The sequence below is a fragment of the Leptonychotes weddellii genome, chromosome 10 (assembly GCF_054177405.1).
Source record: "Leptonychotes weddellii isolate Sample4059 chromosome 10, ASM5417740v2, whole genome shotgun sequence".
Lineage (NCBI taxonomy): Eukaryota > Metazoa > Chordata > Mammalia > Carnivora > Phocidae > Leptonychotes > Leptonychotes weddellii.
The window spans coordinates 96,507,714-96,528,484 of NC_138378.1; the positions used below are offsets into that span (position 1 = coordinate 96,507,714).

The window sequence follows — 20,771 nt, forward strand, 5'->3', positions numbered from 1 at the left end:
GTTTTTTCATTAGATTGTTAGGAAAAAAGCATTACCTGATAGCAGTGAAGATCGAGATACAAAAGAAGCTCTAAAGGAATTTGACTTCTTGGTTACATCAGAGGAAGGAGACAATGAGTCTAGAAGTGCAGGCGATGGAACAGAATGGGGTAAGGAAACATACTGCTTCCAGCCAAAGGTGTTAAGTAAACAAAAGAAACTAATATTTTACCAGGAGGGCAATATCTTGAAGAAACTGTAAATTTCTTATAATGTTGAAATTTTGAACATCCTATGAACTTTTTACTGTTGACACCTTTTATCCAGGGTGTATATTTGTGTGTGCATGTTTAAAGGAAGTTGTACAACTAGTTATCTTTTTTTTTTAATATAAGCAATATACCATGAAAATAATTTGAATCCATATACAGAATGTTCTGTGTTTCCTGCCTAGATAGTAGAACTTGCAAATCTGGATTTTGTGGAAATTGAGTTTGAGAATGTAATAGAAGAGTTTTTAGAGACTCATCTCTGGCATCTTCTGTGCAAAAGAAGTATAAATTTAAAAAACTGTAGTTATTCGGGGTGCCTGGGTGGCTCGGTCGTTGGGCGTCTGCCTTCGGCTCGGGTCATGGTCCCGGGGTCCTGGGATCGAGCCCTGCATCGGGCTCCCTGCTCGGTGAGAGGCCTGCTTCTCCCTCTCCCACTCCCCCTGCTTGTGTTCCTCTCTCGCTGTGTCTCTCTCTGTCAAATAAATGAATAAAATCTTCAAAAAAAAAACAGCAAAAAAAACCTATAGTTATTCAGTGTAGGCAGATTTCACCAGTTTGTGCAAGGCATAGAATTTTTTGGTGCAAATTGTTCTAAACAAATTTAATATTTTAAACATCTAACGGGGTAAAACAAGTATTTGGGGGAAGACTTCTACAGCATAGATTGTTCTTTGGGTTTGGAAATGAATTGTTGCTATCAGTAAGGTAGGATTGTGATGAATTCTTCAAAAGTGATCAGTCCTAGCAGGTGTGTGTACATGTAGTATGAGTGAGGAAGAGAGAGAGACAGATACTGAGAATGAGAGAAAATTTTCTGTTGAGGTTGAAGAATTCCAGGACTCCCTTAGTTGTGGTTTTATGCTCTTTATTTATTTATTTTTTATTTATATATATATATTTTTCTAATTTTTTATTTATTTATTTGACAGAGAGAGAGATAGCGAGAGCAGGAACACAAGCAGGGGGAGTGGGAGAGGGAGAAGCAGGCTTCCTACCAAGCAAGGAGCCCGATGTGGGACTCGATCCCAGAACCCTGGGATCATGACCTGAGCCGAAGGCAGACGCTTAATGACTGAGCCACCCAGGCGCCCGGTTTTATGCTCTTTAAAGACAGAGTTAGAGAATCAGTAATTATCCTGGTTTTAAATTGGGGGCTTTCCTTGGGGCTTTACCTTCAGGAACTCTTAAGATGCCACTTCTTTTCCTTTTTTGTGGCAAATACCTGAAGGTAATTATTATACAGGATAATTAGTCATTGAAATATGTAATGGCTATAAAGTGACTAATTATTATTACTGTTTTTTTGCAACAGAACAAAGTTTGGAAACCAAGGGGATATTGAAGTAAAATCTCTTTTCTGTATTGTTACTGCTGAGTTTATTTATCAAGTTACTCAGATATTTTAGACACCAGTTCTACCAATATAGCTAGATCCACTGTCTACACAGAAGTCTTTCTCTGAGGAGTCATACATCTGCATAAATAATAGTTGGCTTTTTTCATTGCCAGTCTTACTGCAAGGGTTTTGTGATTCATTTCTCTCCAAAGACAGCTGCATTGTTTCTTGTGTCACTTCCTTTGCTTTATAGTGTGAGTCATGGCCCAGAGTTTATATGATACATGTGTGTACGTTTTCAGCTAACCTCCTAGGAAGTTACTGGTGAAAACATGAGCGACTGGTCCCACCTTTGAGCTGTCTTACTCTTTAGTAGTGTACTGGGTATTTCTGAATATGAGTGAATGGAATCTTTCAGTTGACTAGAGGTTTCCTTACCAGGAGTTTAGCCTTGTGTGTTTTTAGGATTTTATTATTCATAGTCAGAAAATTTCACTTTTAAGCAATTAAAAGAACCAGATTGCAAATCCTGTTTAATTGAATGGACATTTAAACCATTTTAAGTGCTTCATTTATTTTTCCCCTTCCCCCTTAAAAAAGGAGTGAATATGCGTAGGTTAAGAATCTTGTTAGTTTCTGGCAAGTAAATAGATTTTATCACACATCTTCCATGATCTTCCATTACTATCATTGTGAGTATAATGAAGATTACAATAAGGCTTAACTTTTAATTTAAAAAACTGAAGACATTGTAGGATCCAAAAGCTACCCAGTTTAAATTAATATGACCTGATTGCTGAAATATTAACATTTTTATTGTTAGATCTTTCTGGGAAAGTAGAAACTTTTTATTATTGATAGATTATAGTTAGAACAGTAAAAATGTTGAGTTTTTAAATTTATTATGTTTAATCTTTTCAGAGGCCCAATTAAGTTTTTTGACCTGTAGATTGAAATTTAACTTGTTAAAAATAGGTTCCTGTTTGTTCTGATTCATTTTGGTTTATTCCAGTCATTCAACAAATACTTATCAAATGCTTTCTGTGTGCCAAATCATTTGGTGAAGATCCCTACCCCTGTGGTCCATATAGGCTACTAAGAGAATATAGACAATAAACTTTAATAAACATAAATGATAGAGCATGTCAGAAGGTAATAAATGCTATGGGAAATAGAAAAAGTAGAACAGAGTAAGGGGAATAGAGAGTGCTGGGGTTGGGGTGAAGTGGAGGGGACAGATTACAATTTAAAATTGTAATGGGGTAGTTCCCATTGGGGGGGGGTAACATTTGGACAGAAGACTCAAAAGTTGATTGGTGGGTTTTAGCAATATGGTTTCCAGGGAAGAAATATTCAGGAAAAAGAAAGCCACAGCAAATGCCCCAAGATGGCAGCAGCCTTGATATGCTTGAGCAATTCAAGGACATCAGAATGGCTAGAGCAGAGTGATTCTAAGGGGGAATTTGGTAAGAAATGACCAAATCATGTAGCGCCATAGACCACTGGTGAGATGGGGAACCACAGGAGGAATTTGAGCAGAAGGGTGCCATGATCTGACTTTGATTTTAAAGCATCATTCTGGCTTTATTGAGAGAGCACCCAGTGTTGATAATAGTCTTGGTGTGAGGGGAGAGGGGACAATTATTGGAGTAATTTTAGCAAGAGACAGAGTGATTAGAGAAGTAGAGTATGTGCTAAGTAGTCAGATTCTGGATGTGTTTGGAAGATAGAAAAAACAGTATTTTGTGAAATACTTGATGTGAAATATGGAAGAAAAGGGAGGTTTTTGGTCTGAGCAAATGGAAGGATGATGCAACATTGGATTTGGAAGATTGGGAATTTGATTTTATACGTTTAGTTTGAGATAATCTGTTAGACTTTCTAATGGAAATGTAGAGTCTAGGGCAGTTGGATATATGAGTCTTGAATTCAAGTGAGAGTTCTGAGCTAAAACATAGCATTATATAGTATATAAGTAATTTTACACTAATATAAAATATATAACACATTCTTTAAATTTTCTTCTCCTGTAATAGTGAAAATTAATGATTGAATTTGTTATCTACTAGGAGCTCAGTTTCCTGTTTAAGAATTTGTAAACTAACAAATCACTTAAATTGCTTTAAATTTTGAATGAAGGTTGATTGATAAGTTTACAAAGTGCTATTTATAAGGCCTATAAAAAAAATGATCATTAGTTGATGAACACATGCCAAAAATATAAAATTTTTAAAATGAAAAGATTATTGAAGACTATTTTGTATAATCTCTTAATAATAATCTCTCATTACATAAATTAATAAGAAATTTTTTTTTATGAGTCCTAATTGAATAAGAAAATGAGGGCTTCTTCTAGAGTTTTTGGGCTTAATTTACTAAAAGTCACTCAGATCTTCTAGGGTTTTTTTTTTTTTCTATGTCTCTTTCAAGAGAAATTTCTTATTACCTAGGAAATTGAATTGATTGTTGTTTCTTAGATATTATATTTTCTATGACTTATACATCTAAAGAATAAGCAATGACTTTTTAAAATTAGTGATACGATGAACAAAATGGTTGTTATGTCATTCAGTGACATAACAGTGAATTGACTTACAGTGTTCAATATCTTATTTAAAAAGGCTGTTTCATTTGTTTCACTCTATTTAGAAAAGGAAGACCAGTGTCTCATGCCTGAAGCCTGGAATGTGGACCAGGGAGTAATTACCAAACTCAAGGAACAATACAAAAAGGAGAGAAAGGGGAAAAAGGGGGTGAAGAGTAAGTGGAAAACATTGTGTCTGTAAATCATAAAACTTGCCTCTTTTATATCCCCAATTTTTTTTTCCAATGTTTTCCTAAAACCACTTACTCATTTTCTTTTCTGCTTCTGATCTCTTTCCTTTTCACCTGCTCTCAGGGGTTGAAATTAAATGGTTAGCTCTTTGAGTATGACCTTAAAAAAATAAAAACAGCCATGCATATGATTATGGAACCATAATATATCCCAATAATACATCTAGAGCCTCATGAGAATGTGGGACTATATATTCAAAACATAGTGATAATTTCATTTTTAAAGTATATATACTTAATTACCACAATGATTTTTCACTGTTGACAATTTTAAATCTCATCTAGTATGACCCTCTGGCAATCCACCCAAATTATTGCATATTATTTTTGGACTTGGAGACAAAGTTAATTTCTACCCCTGAATATTCTCTGTGTTCATAACAGACAGTTCATTTGCTTTCACCACTATATGCTATACAGGGCACAGAGTCAAATACACAACTTTTAAAAGTATTTATTTTCTAATTTAAAAATTTTGACCAGTTAGCTTTTTTCTTTTTTAATAAGATGTCTACCATATCAAAAATGGAAGCTAAAATGAAATTGCTAGCCCTGTGAATCATATATATATAAAACTCATTATACAAATTATTAGGTTTAGCAGTAGAACTAATTAAAGTGGAAATACAAAGTCTTTCAAACATCCCTGAACACCATCTAAAACACCTTTTTAGGAGAGCAAGGCTAAACTACCTCCTTGTGCTTCCACTCTCATTGACAATATGAACATGGGTTTCCCTTTTATGGCAAAAGGAATTGCATCCTTTGGGATATTAAAGTAGTGTAAAGTAAGATGAAAATCCAGTTTAGTGAAACATATATTTAAAAGTTGGAAAAAGTAGTGTAGTCATTACTGATAAACATTTAAATCTTTATTTAAAATATTTTAGGTGTTACAAGTATTTAGCTTGAATGGATAAAAAGTCAGTGACTATTTTTGATGTTACCATTATACCAACTATTACATAACTGAGATGATGTTCTTTGATACCTCCTCCATATAAATTAAATCACAGTGAGAAAAATTAATATTAAAACCTAAGAGCGTTTTGTACCTTTTATCCAAATGTATGGATAAAAAATTCAATCTTAAACAGTAATGAGACATGCTTTATTACGACTTTGCAGACCATGGCAAAACCAGTTATACTGAAATTTTAATGCAAATATCATAAATGAGAAAGAATATTTTAATTTTCAGATTGGCTTAAAGTTGGTATTTCTTTAAGTCCTTATGCTGCAATAATGAATGTCTTCAAATGTAAAACATCTCTCAGTTGGAAGGATATCTAGGTCTTAAGTAGAATCCACCTACTATTATATTGATTATTCAGTTCTTGTCAAATATCAAGGCATTGCTGTAGTTGGAATTTAGCACTTAAGATCTAAAATGGCACCATTTGACTGGAACAGTATTCCTACTAATGGAAGCTATTGGATTTCCTGACTGGGGATTATGATCACTAGGCAGGCATATAGCACATGGTTTTTTTGTATGATGAAGAAAAATGACTGCAGGGAGAGAAATTTTAATGTGTTTCATTGAGGATAGAAGGACTGCAGAGTGAGGCTCAGCATATTTTGTTTATTGTTGTCAGTTCATGTTGTCTTAATAAAATGGTGATCTGGGAACAAGTGAAGACATAAAAACAGAACTGAAGCAAAGCTTTGACTTGATATATAAAGCATGGATTTATAAACCACCATAAATATTTTTAATTGAATTAAAAATTACTCATTGGAAAAGTTTGATCAAGTCCTTTTGATATGGTCTAGTAGAAATATTTCCAGTCAAATTGTGTACTCCAATCATACTGTCTTGAAATATATTTCTAGGTATTAGTTAAAATTGCTTAAAAGTAGTTGTATTCTTTGCTGGTATAGGAAAAAAAACCATAATGGACTATGGGTAAGATTTTCCCATTCTTAATTAAACTTGTAACAGGAAAAACTACCGAAGATCTGTTTCAGCCTCTATCCTATATAAAACAGTCAAAACAGGGATGTGGGAGAATGAAGAATCAAAGCTCAGGTAAGTAATCAGTAGGGCATGAGATTTCACCTCGGGTACCATAGTTTCAGGATGTAAGGCAATGAATGCAACTTAACATAAACAGACAAACAAAAAGGGATGTTATTGTTTAATGCAATACACAGTAGCTTCACAATCTGTGGTATCTGTCTGCATTTAGAGTAATATACAAGGATTATAGAATAATATGATTTTTAGTGGTTCAAACTGCACATGAACATTGTTTTTCATGCAAATAGCAATATTATTCCTTTAGCTTAATTTTTAAAATATATGTAAAACATAATTCTTCTCAAGAAATAAACTTTTAAAATAATTTGAAAACTTGGAAAGTAATTATTTTTTAATATGGTAGGGTAGTTTTAAAGCTGAATGTAGGTAGATGTGAATAAGGTTTGTGGCACCATTTTGATGCAGTTGAATAATTCTCTTCTTTTTTGTTCTCTTCCTCCCTGTTTTTGGGCTAGGGCCCAATAGGTCAAAACTACAAGATATGCTTGCTAATTTGAGAGATGTTGATGAACTTCCCTCATTGCAGCCATCTGTGGGTTCACCTTCCAGGCCCACCAGCTCCAGGCTTCCTGAACACGAAATAAATAGGGCAGATGAAGGTAAGTATGTAAGACCTCTGGGGGTGTCTGGGTGGCTCAGTCGGTTAAGCGTCCAACTCTTGATTTCAGCTTAGGTTATGATCTCAGGGTTGTGAGATTGAGCCCTGCCTGTGTCAGACTCCATGCTGGGTGTGGAGCCTGCTTGGGATTCTCTCTTTTCCTCTCCCTCTGCGCCCCCCTTCCTCTCCTCTTAAGAAAAAAAAAAGACACACTAGAGCACAAAAAGTATGGCGATATACATATATAAGTTATTCAGAAGGACTCTTTAAGAAAAGAATTTTATTTTACAGATGTTTGATCTACATAGTATCCCCCAAAAGTAGGCTTTCTTACATTCAAGAGAATTTGATTCCGGCTTCAGTCTTTTAGACTTAAGAAAGGGTGCATAAACTTAAAGACCAACTCTGAATTCTAGTTTAGAGCATCCCCTGGCTCCACAGGAGCCATGTATTTGGTATACATAGGCTGTTTTATTTATCCCATTGCAACAATGTGAAAATTAAGTATAAATAGGTAGTAAATGTTTACTTTGTACTTTTACTTTTTACTTCACTTTGTACTTTTTGTACTTATGTACAAAAGCATAAATAGGTAGTAAATGTTTACTCTGAGACTCATAAATATTTTCAAATGTTTTATTTAAGCAGTTTGTCACTGATAAATGAAAAAAGGAAAAAAGACACCTGAAAGTCTAGTCACATTTTCTGCTTTCTGTTTTTACTTTCTTCCCTTTTAGTCCTTGTCCAAATGTGTATTATTTTTTTTACAAAGTTATAGTCCCCAAGTAGAATAATCCCATTTTGTTTTATTCACTAAACATAAAGCCACAAAAATAACTTTCATAATTACAACTTTAAGATTACATATTTGTATTTTAGACTTGATACTTAACCATTTCCCTGTTGGAAATTTAGGTTCCTAGTTTTTTATAGCACCATCTTAGGTGTCTTTTAGATACATGTTCTGATTTATCTGCCTATATGTAGAAATTGATTTTAATATATATATTTACAGTAGCTGAAAATCCAGTAGGACATAAAAGTAATATTAATGATTAATAAATATTTTTCAAAATTTATTTTTTAAAATTGTCTTGAATTTAAATACTGTAATTATTTGCAGTGAATATGCCTCTTTAAATTATTTTTGATTGAACAAAACAGCCCAGGAAAAAGCCACAGAAAAATCATTAAGTGTTTTTCTTTCTTGGTTTTTAAACTCAGTTACATTTTAAAGAGACATAAACTGATAGAACTTTGATGGACAGATTTATGGTTGGAGTACTTTTTAAATGAAATTTTTGACCGTAACATGGTTAGTTATTTGTTAGAGTTAATTATAGTACATTTGGAATTTATTACTCATACATTAAATAATGAAGACATGTACATTACACCTTTATAGTCTAAATGTACAATTTCTTTGATGTAGACATGTCTTTTGAATGAAAGATGTGAAGTAATGGGCCTCATTAGGTATGTTTGTTGTTCACTAGGAGATAGTGACAGTTGACACTATCAATGTGAGAATTTTTAATCAGTTTCAATTATTCCAAGATGAGGTCCAGATAAGGAGAAAAGTTAGTTCTTCTTTTATTCTGATAACTCCTAAAGAGTTTTATCAGAGATTTCACCTTACAGAATTCTAATAATAGAGGTAGACTAAGTACTGTATACTGAATGATAAATGTAGAAAAGCATTTCATAAGCCACAGAAAGTGCCCTTGAAAGAAAAAAAATATTTAAGAATCTTAAAACTGAAGGGTTGACTAGCTTACTGTCTGTAACATTGGTTGTCCTAACCTTTCCTCCTCAGTGTAAGGTTTTCAGCAATAGAAAAAGTATGTAAGAAATACATTGTTGTTGTTTTTTTTTAATTTTTTTATTATTATTTTTAAAAGATTTTATTTATTTATTTGACAGAAAGAGAGAGACAGCAAGAGAGGGAACACAAGCAGGGGGAGCGGGAGAGGGAGAAGCAGGCTTCCCGCTGAGCAGGGAGCCCGATGAGGGGCTCGATCCCAGGACCCTGGGATCATGACCTGAGCTGAAGGCAGGCGCCTAATGACTGAGCCACCCAGGCGCCCCTGTAAGAAATACATTGTGTATTTAATTGTCTGTGACTGATGCTTCTTGGTCTCCAGTTTAGTTTCAGAAAATGGGTCCATAGCCTATGTGTGCTATAAATGTTTATTACTTTATTTTTGTTTTAATAATTCAGAAAATAGTGCCATACTTAAGAGGCACAGTTCAATAATTTCATTAGAGCTGATTAGAGCTAGTAATGTTTAGTTATCAGACAGAAATGTGATGTATAGTCTTAAGTTCTAGGGCATCTTAAAGAGCAGTCAAGTGAGTTCTGCCCATGGTTGCTCTCTCTCGGGCCCTCAGATCGGGTGACTTAGCCGGTGGTGTGTGGTGGAAGGAGTTGCTGCCTTCCTTTGTTTTCAGGTTTTACTTGGTCATTTTTTTTTTTTTTTCCAAGATTTTATTTATTTACTTGAGAGAAACAGCATGAGAGGGGAGAGGGTCAGAGGGAGAAGCAGGCTCTCCGCTGAGCTGGGAGCCTGATGTGGGACTCAATCCCAGGACTCTGGGATCATGACCTGAGCCGAAGGCAGTCGCTTAACCATCTGAGCCACCCAGGCGCCCTACTTGGTCATTTTTAGAGCATTATTTAAATTAGCCCCAACAGTGTGTATGCTCAAATCCCATGAATCTTAGTCTTGTTTTTTTAAGAATCATTTTTATTTCACACCTGAACAAAGTTGTCGAAACAGTAGAGATGAAAGCAAACAAAATACCTGGCTGAAGACCCAGCCTCATAGTCTCATGTGAGTCTTTTTGTTGAAATTTTGGCATGAAAATTGCCATTCTAACTTAAACAGTCCCCACTCTTCGGTAGTAAATGTTAGAGTTGTTCAAACCTCTCAGAAGATATGTGGTATGTTTGGGTAAAACCCATTTTTATTATTGCTGCTTTATTGTATGGTGGTTTAAAAATGTCTTAATTTATAGTCTCCTTTGTTCTTAAAGGATTTTAAGTAGAGTGTCTGCCTCTACTATTTTTAAAACCCGTAACTATTCTTTCATTTCAACAAATACTTATGATTGAATCTAAACTTACATAATTGAATCGAAAGCTGAAAAGCACCTTTAAGTCCAGTTTTTTCCATTAATTAACCGACTTGTCTTTCTTCTTTCCTTCCCCTCCCCTCCCCTCCTCTCCCCTCCTCTTCCCTCTCCTCCCCTCTCCTCTCCTCTCCTCTCCTTTCCTTTCCTTTCCTCTTTTCTTGGGAGAGTGAGAGAACAAGTGGGGAGAGGGGTAGAGGGAGAGGGAGAATCTCCAGCAGGCTCCACTCCCAGTATGATGGGGCTCGATCTCATGACCCTGAGATCATGACCTGAGCCGAAATCAAGAGTTGGAGGACACTTAACTGACTGAGCCAGTCAGGCGCCCCTTGACTTGTTTCTTTTAAGAAAAAGTTAATTTACTTTTTTTAACAGCCTTAGTTTAAACTACTAAATTCATGTAATCAACTTATAAATGTTTGTCATTAGTAAAGTAACCACCTCTAAAAAACTACTCAAAGACCACCTCTGACAGTTTGCTAGAATAATTTGCATTTATAAAAATCAACAATTTACTGTTGACCAAATTAAATTCCTATTTTCGTTTGGCATTTTGCTTTTAACTGGTTCTTCTGTGATGGTGATTGAAGGAATTGGATTGGCATGTTCAGTGTTATAAAGATATTTTCACTTATCACAAAGAAAATCTGGCCTCTTGAAGCACAGTTAGCTAATGAAAATGTTCAAATGGACACTTTATTTTAAAAATTTCTTTGAAAAAAAAATCCACTTACAATGAAAAAAATTTTCTTTGAAATAAACCCTTTTAAAAAAGTGAAATACAACATACTTGCAGAAAACTGCTTAGTGAATTATCACAAAGTGAACCCAGCCGTGTTACCTCGGCCTATAGGTCAACAAGCCGAACATTACCCGGGCCCTGGAAATCCTGCTTGCGCTTCAAATCACTGCTCCTTCCCTGTCTCCAGTCATAATCCTGACTTCTAACACCAGCATTAACTTTACCTCATAAAGGCACATTTTACAGTTGTACCCATTTTCATTTGAAATTTTCTGTATTCTTCCAGGTTATAGAATTAACGTGTTATTTTGAATGAGACCAGCAGTGTTCAGATCGCTTGTTATATATATTTAATAACTGATAGAAATAATTTGAGTAATTAACAAGAAATATCAAATGAGGAAAGCCTACTTTTTTAAGTTGTATTTTTTTTGTGAAAAAGAAAGGACAGTGGTCTGTTGGATTTGTTACATGTTGTGCTTTTCTAATTAGATGATACCTTTAGTTATGGTTAAGATACAGAAAAAGCAGCCAGTTCTGAAGCGCCTGGGTGGCTCAGTCGGTTAAGCACCTGACTCTTGATTTTGGCTCAGGTCATGATCTCAGGCTCCTGGGATCGAGCCCCTTGTTGGGCTCCGCACTCAGCAGGGAGTATGTTTCTCCCTCTGACCCTCCCCTGGCTTATGCACGTGTGTGTTCTCTCTCTCTCTCTCAAATAAATAAATAGAATAAAAAAAAAAAAAGCAGCTAGTTCTTCAGAGCTTTCTAACCGAATTTTATTGTGTTTAAAAGCATTTAAGAATAAATGTAGACATGTCTTTATGAGACTAATTGTTTACACTTCAGAGGTTTTTTATGTTTCTTTTGTCTTCCCCCTGCAGTGGAAGCACTGACCTTTCCTCCTTCTTCTGGGAAGTCCTTTATCATGGGAGCAGATGAAGCCCTTGAAAGTGAACTGGGACTTGGAGAATTGGCAGGCCTTACGGTGGCCAATGAAGCAGATTCACTAACTTATGATGTGAGTCATGGTTTTATTTTTGTTCTTTTCTCATTTCTTAAAAATAAAAAGTTAACTTTATAGAAAAAGACAGTGGTCAAACTTCTTCACAAGTCTAGAATTTGGTTCCATTTTAATTGGAAACTTTGAAAATATGAATATATTCTGTAAATGATCATATTTTTCACATTGCATAGAGATTAACATTATGGGCTTTGCCTAAATCGATAAGTCATTATAGCTTGTTTATTGGTTTTAGATAAGGGAAAAAAATTCTCCTTCTGTTACCAAGTTTGGATTTTGTGTTTTAGGGTACCAGTGATCAGTTGAAATTCATGCTTGCCCAGTGGCAACATTTGTGTTTCTTCTTTAGTACATTACCTGTGAATATCCTATCTACAAATGATTTTAGCTATTGTTAGGCAGGGATGTCTGTAGGGTGCTTTTCAGATGTTAAGGCAGACCCATCAGTGATTTTTGGACCAAAACTGAGATCTTGATACCTTATTCATGCATCCCTTTATTTAATACCCAACACAATTATAAATACATTTATAATTGTTCATGATAATAAATTGTCAGAAAAACAGTTGCTTATTTTATAAAGTGTTTACAGTCTGTCTTAATCTTCGTTAAATCCTCTCAACTTTGATACCTCATTATCTTTATTGGAGAACACAGTATAGCTCCTGCCACATGGGGGATGTAGGAAGAACGCTTAAGCAGACCATGGATATGAGAAGGGAGTACCCCAAAAAGCAACCTCACCACTCACTTCTCTTCCTGCAAATCAAAAATTCTCACTTTTCTTGCTAAGGCTATTAGTCTTTTGGGTTCTCCCTCCAAAAATAGCTAAAATCCATAGGTTTTGTTTTTGTTTTTGTTTTTTTTTTACCTCCCATCCAACTCCATTTCTTCTTCACATGGAATTACTACAATAACCTATTTTAAATGGTCTCTTTGCTCCCCATTCTCCACATATGTGATACAGGCTTTTAAAAAAAAATTTTTCTATTCTTACATCCTTATGTTTTACGTCTGTGTGTATAAAAACACCCATTTAGTTGACTTCTGTTTTTTCATCTGATCTTTGACAACCTTTTTAATTGGAGCATTGAGTCCATTTCTTTTTAAAGTAATTACTGATATATTTGGATTTAAGTCCACCATCTATTTGTGCTACCTATTCTGTGTTCCTTTTTCTCCTATTTTTGCCTGTATTGGGATTATTTTTCATTATTCACCCCCACCCCATTATTTGGAGATGATGCACTCTTTCATTACTCTTTTTATTGTTACCCTAGAGATTACCACACACATCCTTATCAAAATTTTAATGCAAAGACCTTTAGGACACTTATAACTCTACTTAAAATCTCCTACCCTTGGGGCGCCTGGGTGGCTCTGTTGGTTACGCGTCTGCCTTCAGGTCAGGTCAAGATCCCGGAGTCCAGGGATTGAGCCCTGCATCAGGCTCCCTGCTCAGCGGGGAGCCTGCTTCTTCCTCTCCCTCTGATTGCCACACCCCTGCTTGTGTGTGCTCGCTCTCTCTGTCAAATAAATAAATAAAATCTTAAAAACAAAAAAACTCCTACCCTACATATATGTCATTCTTGTTATGTATTTTCTCTAGACACTTATCTCCTTATGTTTTGTACACTCAGTATTCAGTTAGGATTATCCATTTTACATTATTCATTTTGCTTTATTCTATTCCCCCTGCACATCTGACTGTCCATCTGGGATCACTTTTCTTTTACTCTAAGAGCAGTTAATATTTCTCTTTGGTGAAGGTCTGCTGGTGCCCAGTTCCCTCAGTTTCTGGTTTTATTAAATTGTATTTCGCCTGAGTGGGTTAACTATTACTTCTGGTATCAAATTCCATTTGGCAAGGGTTTTGTTCTGTTTTCTTTCATTTTTAAGCACTCTAAATATATAATTTCATTTTCTTCCATTGTTGTTTTCTGCTAAAGTTAACTGTCTATTACTGGTCATTCAGTGGTGGTCTGATTTTTTATTTTCTCTAATAATCTCCCTATGTCTTGAATGTCAGCCAATGTTTAGATTCTTTTTATTTAACCTTCTTGAAGTTCTTAGACCTTCTTGGCTTAATATGTTTTTATCAGTTTAGTGTAAAATTCTCAGCCATTTATCTTCAAATACTGCTTTTGCACTTCTTTCTCTTTCTTTTCCTTCTGGAATGCTAATTATATTGTTAGATCTTTCTGTACCCTCTGTCTCCTACTCCCTTCCCTGTATTTTCCGTCTTTTGTTTCTCCATACTTCAGCCTAGATGTTTTTATGACCCATCTTCTGGTTTGCTAATTCTCACTTCAGTTACGTGTAATCTGTAATTAAACCCATCTATTTAGGTCTGATATTGTTTGCTTCTAGAATTCTTTTTTTTAAGTGTTTATAGATTTCTTTCATAATTTACGATGTTGTCTTTTATCTTCTTGAACACAGTAAGCATGATTATGTATCTGCTTGTTTTCATTTATGCTGTATTGCCCTGCATAGGCATGGTTATTTTTTATTATGTCCAAATAACTATACCTGAAAAGTTGTCTGTAGAAATAACTTCAGGCCTAGAGTGATAATCTTCCCTCAGGGAGTGTATTTTAATTTGCTTCTGTCAGATGTCTGTAGCCACTAGAAATCTGGATCATCTCATTCCATTTTCAATTTTTCAGGTAATCTGAACTGATCTACAGTCTCTGTAAGGGCTTGTATTCTTCTAGTTAACTCTTCTATCTAGAATGCAGCCCAGGGGCGCCTGGGTGGCTCAGTCGGATGGGTGTTTGCCTTTGGCTCGGGTCAGGATCCCAGGGAACTGGGATTGAACCCCGCATCAGGTTTCCTGCTCGGTGGGGAGCCTGCTTCTCCCTCTACTGCTCCCTCTGCTTGTCCTCTCTTCTCGCAAATAAATAAATAAATAAATAAATAAAATCTTAAAAAAAAGAATGCAGCCCTTTGAACTCGAAACCCAGAGCAAGGTGAACAGGTTCACCAAGCCCCACTTTCTTGGTAGGCACTGGTTTGTATCTCCTTGCACTGCACAGCTGTCAGAAGCATAGCCTGACCCCTCAGCCATCCCCTCTGAAATCAGTAAACTCCCTCTGGGAAAAAAAGTCCAAATATCAGGCTTTTTAGACTTCTCTCTTCCCCTGGATTCTCGTCTGCTTTTTCTTCACTATTTTGCTGGTTCTTCATTTAAAAATTTTTAGCTCTGTTTTTCTACTTGTCCTCAAGTGCAGACTTGATCCTAATGATCTGGCCCATCTTAGCTAGAAGCAGAAGTTCCCATTAGATACTTTTGTTCTCTCTATACTAACCTCACAAAGATTTAGTCCAGTAACTTATGGAACTCAGTCATGTCTCTAGAGAAATGTCATTCTCCCTCTCTTTTTTTTACTCTCAGTTGTTAAAAAAAAAAAACTTAGTGTTATACCTGCATTTCTTAAAGTAGTCTCTAGTTCTTTTTTTTTTTTTTTTTTAAAGATTTTATTTATTTATTTGAGAGGGAACACAAGTGGGGTGAAGGGCAGAGGGAGAAGCAGGCTCCATGCTGAGCAGGTAGCCTGATGTGGGACTCGATCCCAGGACTGTCTGGGATCAGATGCTTAACTGAGCCATCCAGGCGCCCTGCAAATAGTTTCCAGTTCTAATTCACATATTAGTAATCTATTGCTGTGTGACAAATTGTACCAACACAGCTTAAAACAACATTTGTTAGATCATAGTTTCTGGGGGTTAGCAATCTGGGACAGCTTAGCTGTGCAGTTCTGGTCTCTCAGGTAGTTGTAGTCAAGATGTAGGCAAGAGTTGCAGTCTTGAATGAAGACTTGACTTGGGGAAGATCTGCTTCCAAGCTCATGCATGTGGTTGTTGGAAGGCCTTTGTTCCTTCCTGGCTATTGGCTGGAGACTAGTTCCACACCACATGGGCCTCTCTGTGGGTTCCTCAGCAGGGCAGCTGGCTTCCCCCAGTGTGAGTGCCCTTGAAAAGAGAGTGAGCAAGAACACCCAGGATGCAAGGTTTTTGGTGTGTGTTACTGGTCACACAGAGCAACCCTATGATGTAGAAGGGGATTCACAAGGTGTAAATATGAGGAGGTGAGACTGATTGGGAACCATCTTAGTGGCTGTCTACCACATTAAGACATTCAGAAGGAATGGAATTGTTCTTACATATGAAAATCTTTCAGCTCATTAATAAGAGCAGAGAAGAGTCAAAGTTAATTCCACTTCTCCCCCTGCCTCCTCCATAAGGATAACCAGCCCTAATTCTTATAGTAGTTCCTTGTATCCTGTATTTTGTCTCCTTACTGACCCAATTATGACATGCTCTATCCAGAGTTTTCTGCAAATTTTTAAACTTCTGGGTCCTAAGTTAGTTTATATTAAGAGTAGCCCCTGAAGCCAGACTGCTTGGGTTTGAATCCTGACGACTCCTCTTACTAGAGGGCAAGTCACTTAACTTTTTTCTTTATGCAAATCACTTCTAACTATCTGTAAAGTGGGGATAATGTTAATTCCTTCATAGAGTTGTTGTGGCAGTTAAGTGAGTTAATTAATGCATGTTAAGTTTTTTAAAAATGTATAAAATAATGAATAATGCTTATAATAGCAGCTATGGTTAGTATCGTTGCTGGTTTTTGTCATTGTAAATATGGTAATATTTCTCCAGTGTGTTAACAGTACTTGCCCCACTCTTGCTTAAACCTGGCATGATTATTAGCTGTGGAGTGTGAAAAGTTCATATGTGGTGCTAGTGTAAGGTTAAACATGAACCTCTTTGGTTTTCCCGTTAGTTGGAAATGAAAAAAAAAAGCTGGAATATAGTTGGAATGAGAAAAAAAGTGCATTTTTTAGTTGCTGGGATGGAGTTTCTGTGGAGAAAAGCAACATGATGTGTTTTACAAGTGGAATCTATTGTTTTATGACATCCGATTATCTCTTTCAGTGTTAACATTTTATGTTTCCAGTTTATAAACCTTGTTGCCAATTTGATGAAAATTTAGCTCTTTGTAGGAAGTATTGAAAATCTCAGCAGTATGATCATATTCTATAATGTTAACAAGTTTAAAGGTAACTTAGTTTTTCAGCTCTTACCCCAAATTAGTTTCTATACTATGATTTAGGTTGAAAATTATTTGTCTTTTGTTTTTTTTAGTCATCCTAGTGAAGATCTATTTTATGTTAATATTCTTTCTATTGAATTATGTTACCTGTTTTCTTGTTATAGCATTCATATTTCTTCAAAGAAAACCACTTTTGGTTGACATATTATTAATTTTGCCTATTGATTTGATTATTTACATTTAGAAATTATATTGTTTTGAAAGTTGCAAAATGTGATGATTTAATGACAAATCAGCAAGAATTAATGTGGAAATATAATTTTTTTCCTGTCCTGAACTAAATGTATGGGTATCTTTCTTTTGTTTCTTTAAAGATAGCAAACAATAAAGATGCACTGAGGAAGACATGGAACCCTAAGTTTACATTACGAAGTCACTTTGATGGCATTCGAGCCCTTGCTTTCCACCCCATTGAGCCTGTTTTGATAACAGCATCAGAGGATCACACACTGAAAATGTGGAATTTGCAGAAAACAGCCCCAGCCAAAAAGTGAGAATATTCTACTTTAACTGTATTTGAGTATTTTAATTATCAGTTTTTCAGCAGAAAAATACTTAAATTATTTGCTATTAAATTTCTCAATTTATCAAGTGTCCCTTTTAGTTTTTTCTTCTTTACCATGTCACATAATTAGAATTTTTCCCTTCATACTCAAAATCTGATAGTAGGTTGGAAAACTGACACTGAGAGAGAAATGTATTATCTGATAGTTTCCCAGTGTTTCTGAATGCTATTTACAGTCCTTATACAGTGTTTTAAATGGTTGTCATATTTGCGGAGTCCCTTATCTATACCGAAGGTTTCTACTCTGGTTGTAAAGAGGTGCAGGCATGTTTAAAATCATCAAACCCCACCCCATCCCTGTCCTGTTGCTTATTAGGTTTGGATTTACCATGTGGAAGGGAGGGAAGGCTGATGGAGAGGGGTGAGGGACCTCTCTTTGGTTTTGTCATTTGGCCTTGTCCCTTTAGGTACTTTCCATACCCACCAAAATGTATAGACGGAAGGTATTGTTGCTGTCACTTAACTGCTAGTTCTTGCCTTGGCCCCTTGGTTCCTCTCTAAGCATGAACAGACACGAGTTGGTATAAACTCTTATCAGTCACCAAGCTAGTCTTAGCCCCACTTGGTGGGGTGCTTACTGGAGGTCCCTCTCCTTGTGTCCTTGAATCAGGTGGCCCAGAACCCAGCATGGGCCCTTCTCCAGTGTCAGGCACTTCAGTTATTGGAAGAGTAGAAATGAACATGAACTGGAAGAGATTACAGAAGTTTTACTACTGATAGAGGATATCTATTGCCAAGTTTAAAAGAGATCAGTGACATTCCCACTGTGAATCATACATGGACTAGATAAAATACTTGATTTATCAGTCTGCATCAGATAGCTCAACCAGATCTTGCTAAAACCAAGAGAATCCTCATATGGATCAGGTATCTTCAGCAAAGAAAAATTATTTCTTAGTTATAAATTGTGCCTTTTGTCTTTCTAGTTCTCTGGTCACAATGGGCATCTCTTTAGATCAGGGAATGTGAATGTCTCATATAGTCTTGACTAAAACTTAGAGAAATATTGAAACAAGTATCTTGCTGGTGATAGCTTAGTAATAATACCTTCACATGTAATAACATGGCCTGTTTACCTTTGAGCTTAACATTTTGGAAATGCTTGATGAGAGAAATCATATGCCTATAAAAAAAACTAATACAATATAAGAAATGGTAATTGACTTTAAATCCAGTTTAAATATTAGGCAGTGTAGACTATCTATACATTCAGTGTTCTGAATAATGAATAAACTGATGACTTGGACAATTTTTACAAGTATCCTGAGGTCAGACATATTAGCCTTGATGGAAATGCAAAGAAATTCAAGTACCATTTATTGAAATCCTACTATGTTCATGGTTCTTTCCTAGACTGTTTGACTTGTAGAATTTCATTTAATCCTGTGAGTATTTGGTGTTATCCCAATTTTTCTGTTTTATTTTAAATAGAGAGGAATCTGAAGTTCCAAAACAATAAATATTTTGCCTGGAGTTAGCCAGTTAATTGAATCCGGAAATGTATCTCCTCAAATCCCATGATGTTCTCTGAGTTTGGCTCTCTCAAATAATCAAATAGATATGACAATGCTAAGAGCGCTATAAGCAGGTATTGTTACTAAATAAGGATTTTGTTTCTTGAGGCCACAAAAATACGTGATTGGGGTCAGGTAAGCTTTCTTAAGTGTCCTAGGCTGAGAACAGTATATTAATTTCTAAAGGCAATTTTGTGGCATATATCCATTGATACTGTTTACTACTGAAACTTGGAGTGGTAAAAGTCCTCTCCCTCTCTCTGATTTAGGAGTACTTCTCTTGATGTGGAGCCTATCTATACATTCAGGGCTCATAAGTAAGTATGTGCTTTTTCTCTGTTATAAGTCAGCATCACTGTACATCAGCCTGATTAGAGTACTTTATTTTCTTTCACTTAAGTATTTGTGTTATATATTTTTTGTATTTAGTAGTGGTTTTGGGGAGGGGTTTTGGCTTTTCTTTTTTTTTTTTTTTTTGGTAAATGTAAAAAAGATAATACAGTGTTAAAAACAAGTTTATCACTACCATAGATCCTTGCTGAAATTAGATTTTATTTGGATGATGTTTAAGTGTTATATATCTCATGCTTAAAATAAGTTGATGCAGTAAGGTTTAGATATTAAAAATTGGGACTTTTTTTTCCTTAAAGATAATCTAGATAAAAATATGGAGAATTTTTAAATTATGACCACATATTGCATGCTTTTCATATTTCCAGGTAAGCTTAAGAAATAAACTAATTCACTTGGTTTAGCACAGAGATTGGCATATTTTTTATATAAAGGGTCAGATAGTAAATACTTTTTCAGCTTTGTAGGCCATGTATTTTCTGTTGTATATTCTTGTTTTTAGCTTAGTTTTATAACCCCTTAAAGAATGTAAAAACCATTCTTAGCTTGAGGACTGTATAAAAACAGACCACTGGCTGGATTTGGCCCACAGGCCATAGTTCACCAATCTCTGGTTTAGCAGAAGAAGAAAAATGAGCAGTGCTTTTATACTATTTTTATTCATCGTAGAAAGCAGAAAAATAGAGAGCCATATGAATAATTAAGCATTCTTATTTCTTTTTTTTTTTTAAAGATTTTATTTATTTATTTGAGACAGAGAGCATGAGAGGGAGGAGGGTCAGAGGGAGAAGCAGACTCCCTGCTGAGCAGGGAGCCCGATGCGGGACTCGATCCCGGGACTCCAGGATCATGACCTGAGCCGAAGGCAGTCGCTTAACCGACTGAGCCACCCAGGCGCCCTAAGCATTCTTATTTCTAACGAGTCCTATTATCAGATTGATTTTTGGGAATAGAAATTGATTTTTATCTCTCAGAGGTCCAGTGCTTTGTGTGGTAATGAGCAGCAATGGTGAGCAGTGTTACAGTGGTGGTGCTGATGGACTGATCCAGGGCTGGAATACCACCAACCCCAACATCGATCCCTATGACTCCTATGGTAGGTGTTTCCCTGAAGATATGAAAGAATAAATTGTTTTCTTTTTACACATTTTACATAGCATATATAAGGATAAAATGAGATTTTTAAAAAAGTAAATTGGTAATAGGGAACAAGGTCTTTATTTTGTTAAAAAGGACTCTTGTATTTAGGAAATAATTTGATAT

The 20,771-nt window shown here is 35.6% G+C and overlaps 1 protein-coding gene across 2 annotated transcripts in view; it reads left to right on the forward strand.

The window, feature by feature from the left end:
- STRN (striatin) overlaps positions 1 to 20,771 on the forward strand; it is a 100,621-nt gene that overhangs the window by 53,810 nt on the left and 26,040 nt on the right. Inside the window, exons 7-14 of one of the 2 annotated variants that reach the window (XM_081796914.1) lie at positions 14 to 149; positions 4,237 to 4,347; positions 6,368 to 6,454; positions 6,922 to 7,065; positions 11,820 to 11,956; positions 17,393 to 17,568; positions 19,427 to 19,474; positions 20,483 to 20,604. In XM_081796914.1, coding sequence (XP_081653040.1) covers positions 14 to 149; positions 4,237 to 4,347; positions 6,368 to 6,454; positions 6,922 to 7,065; positions 11,820 to 11,956; positions 17,393 to 17,568; positions 19,427 to 19,474; positions 20,483 to 20,604 — 961 coding nt within the window. The remainder of the gene's footprint in view (positions 1 to 13; positions 150 to 4,236; positions 4,348 to 6,367; positions 6,455 to 6,921; positions 7,066 to 11,819; positions 11,957 to 17,392; positions 17,569 to 19,426; positions 19,475 to 20,482; positions 20,605 to 20,771) is intronic. The other variant, XM_081796915.1, reaches the window with a different exon arrangement.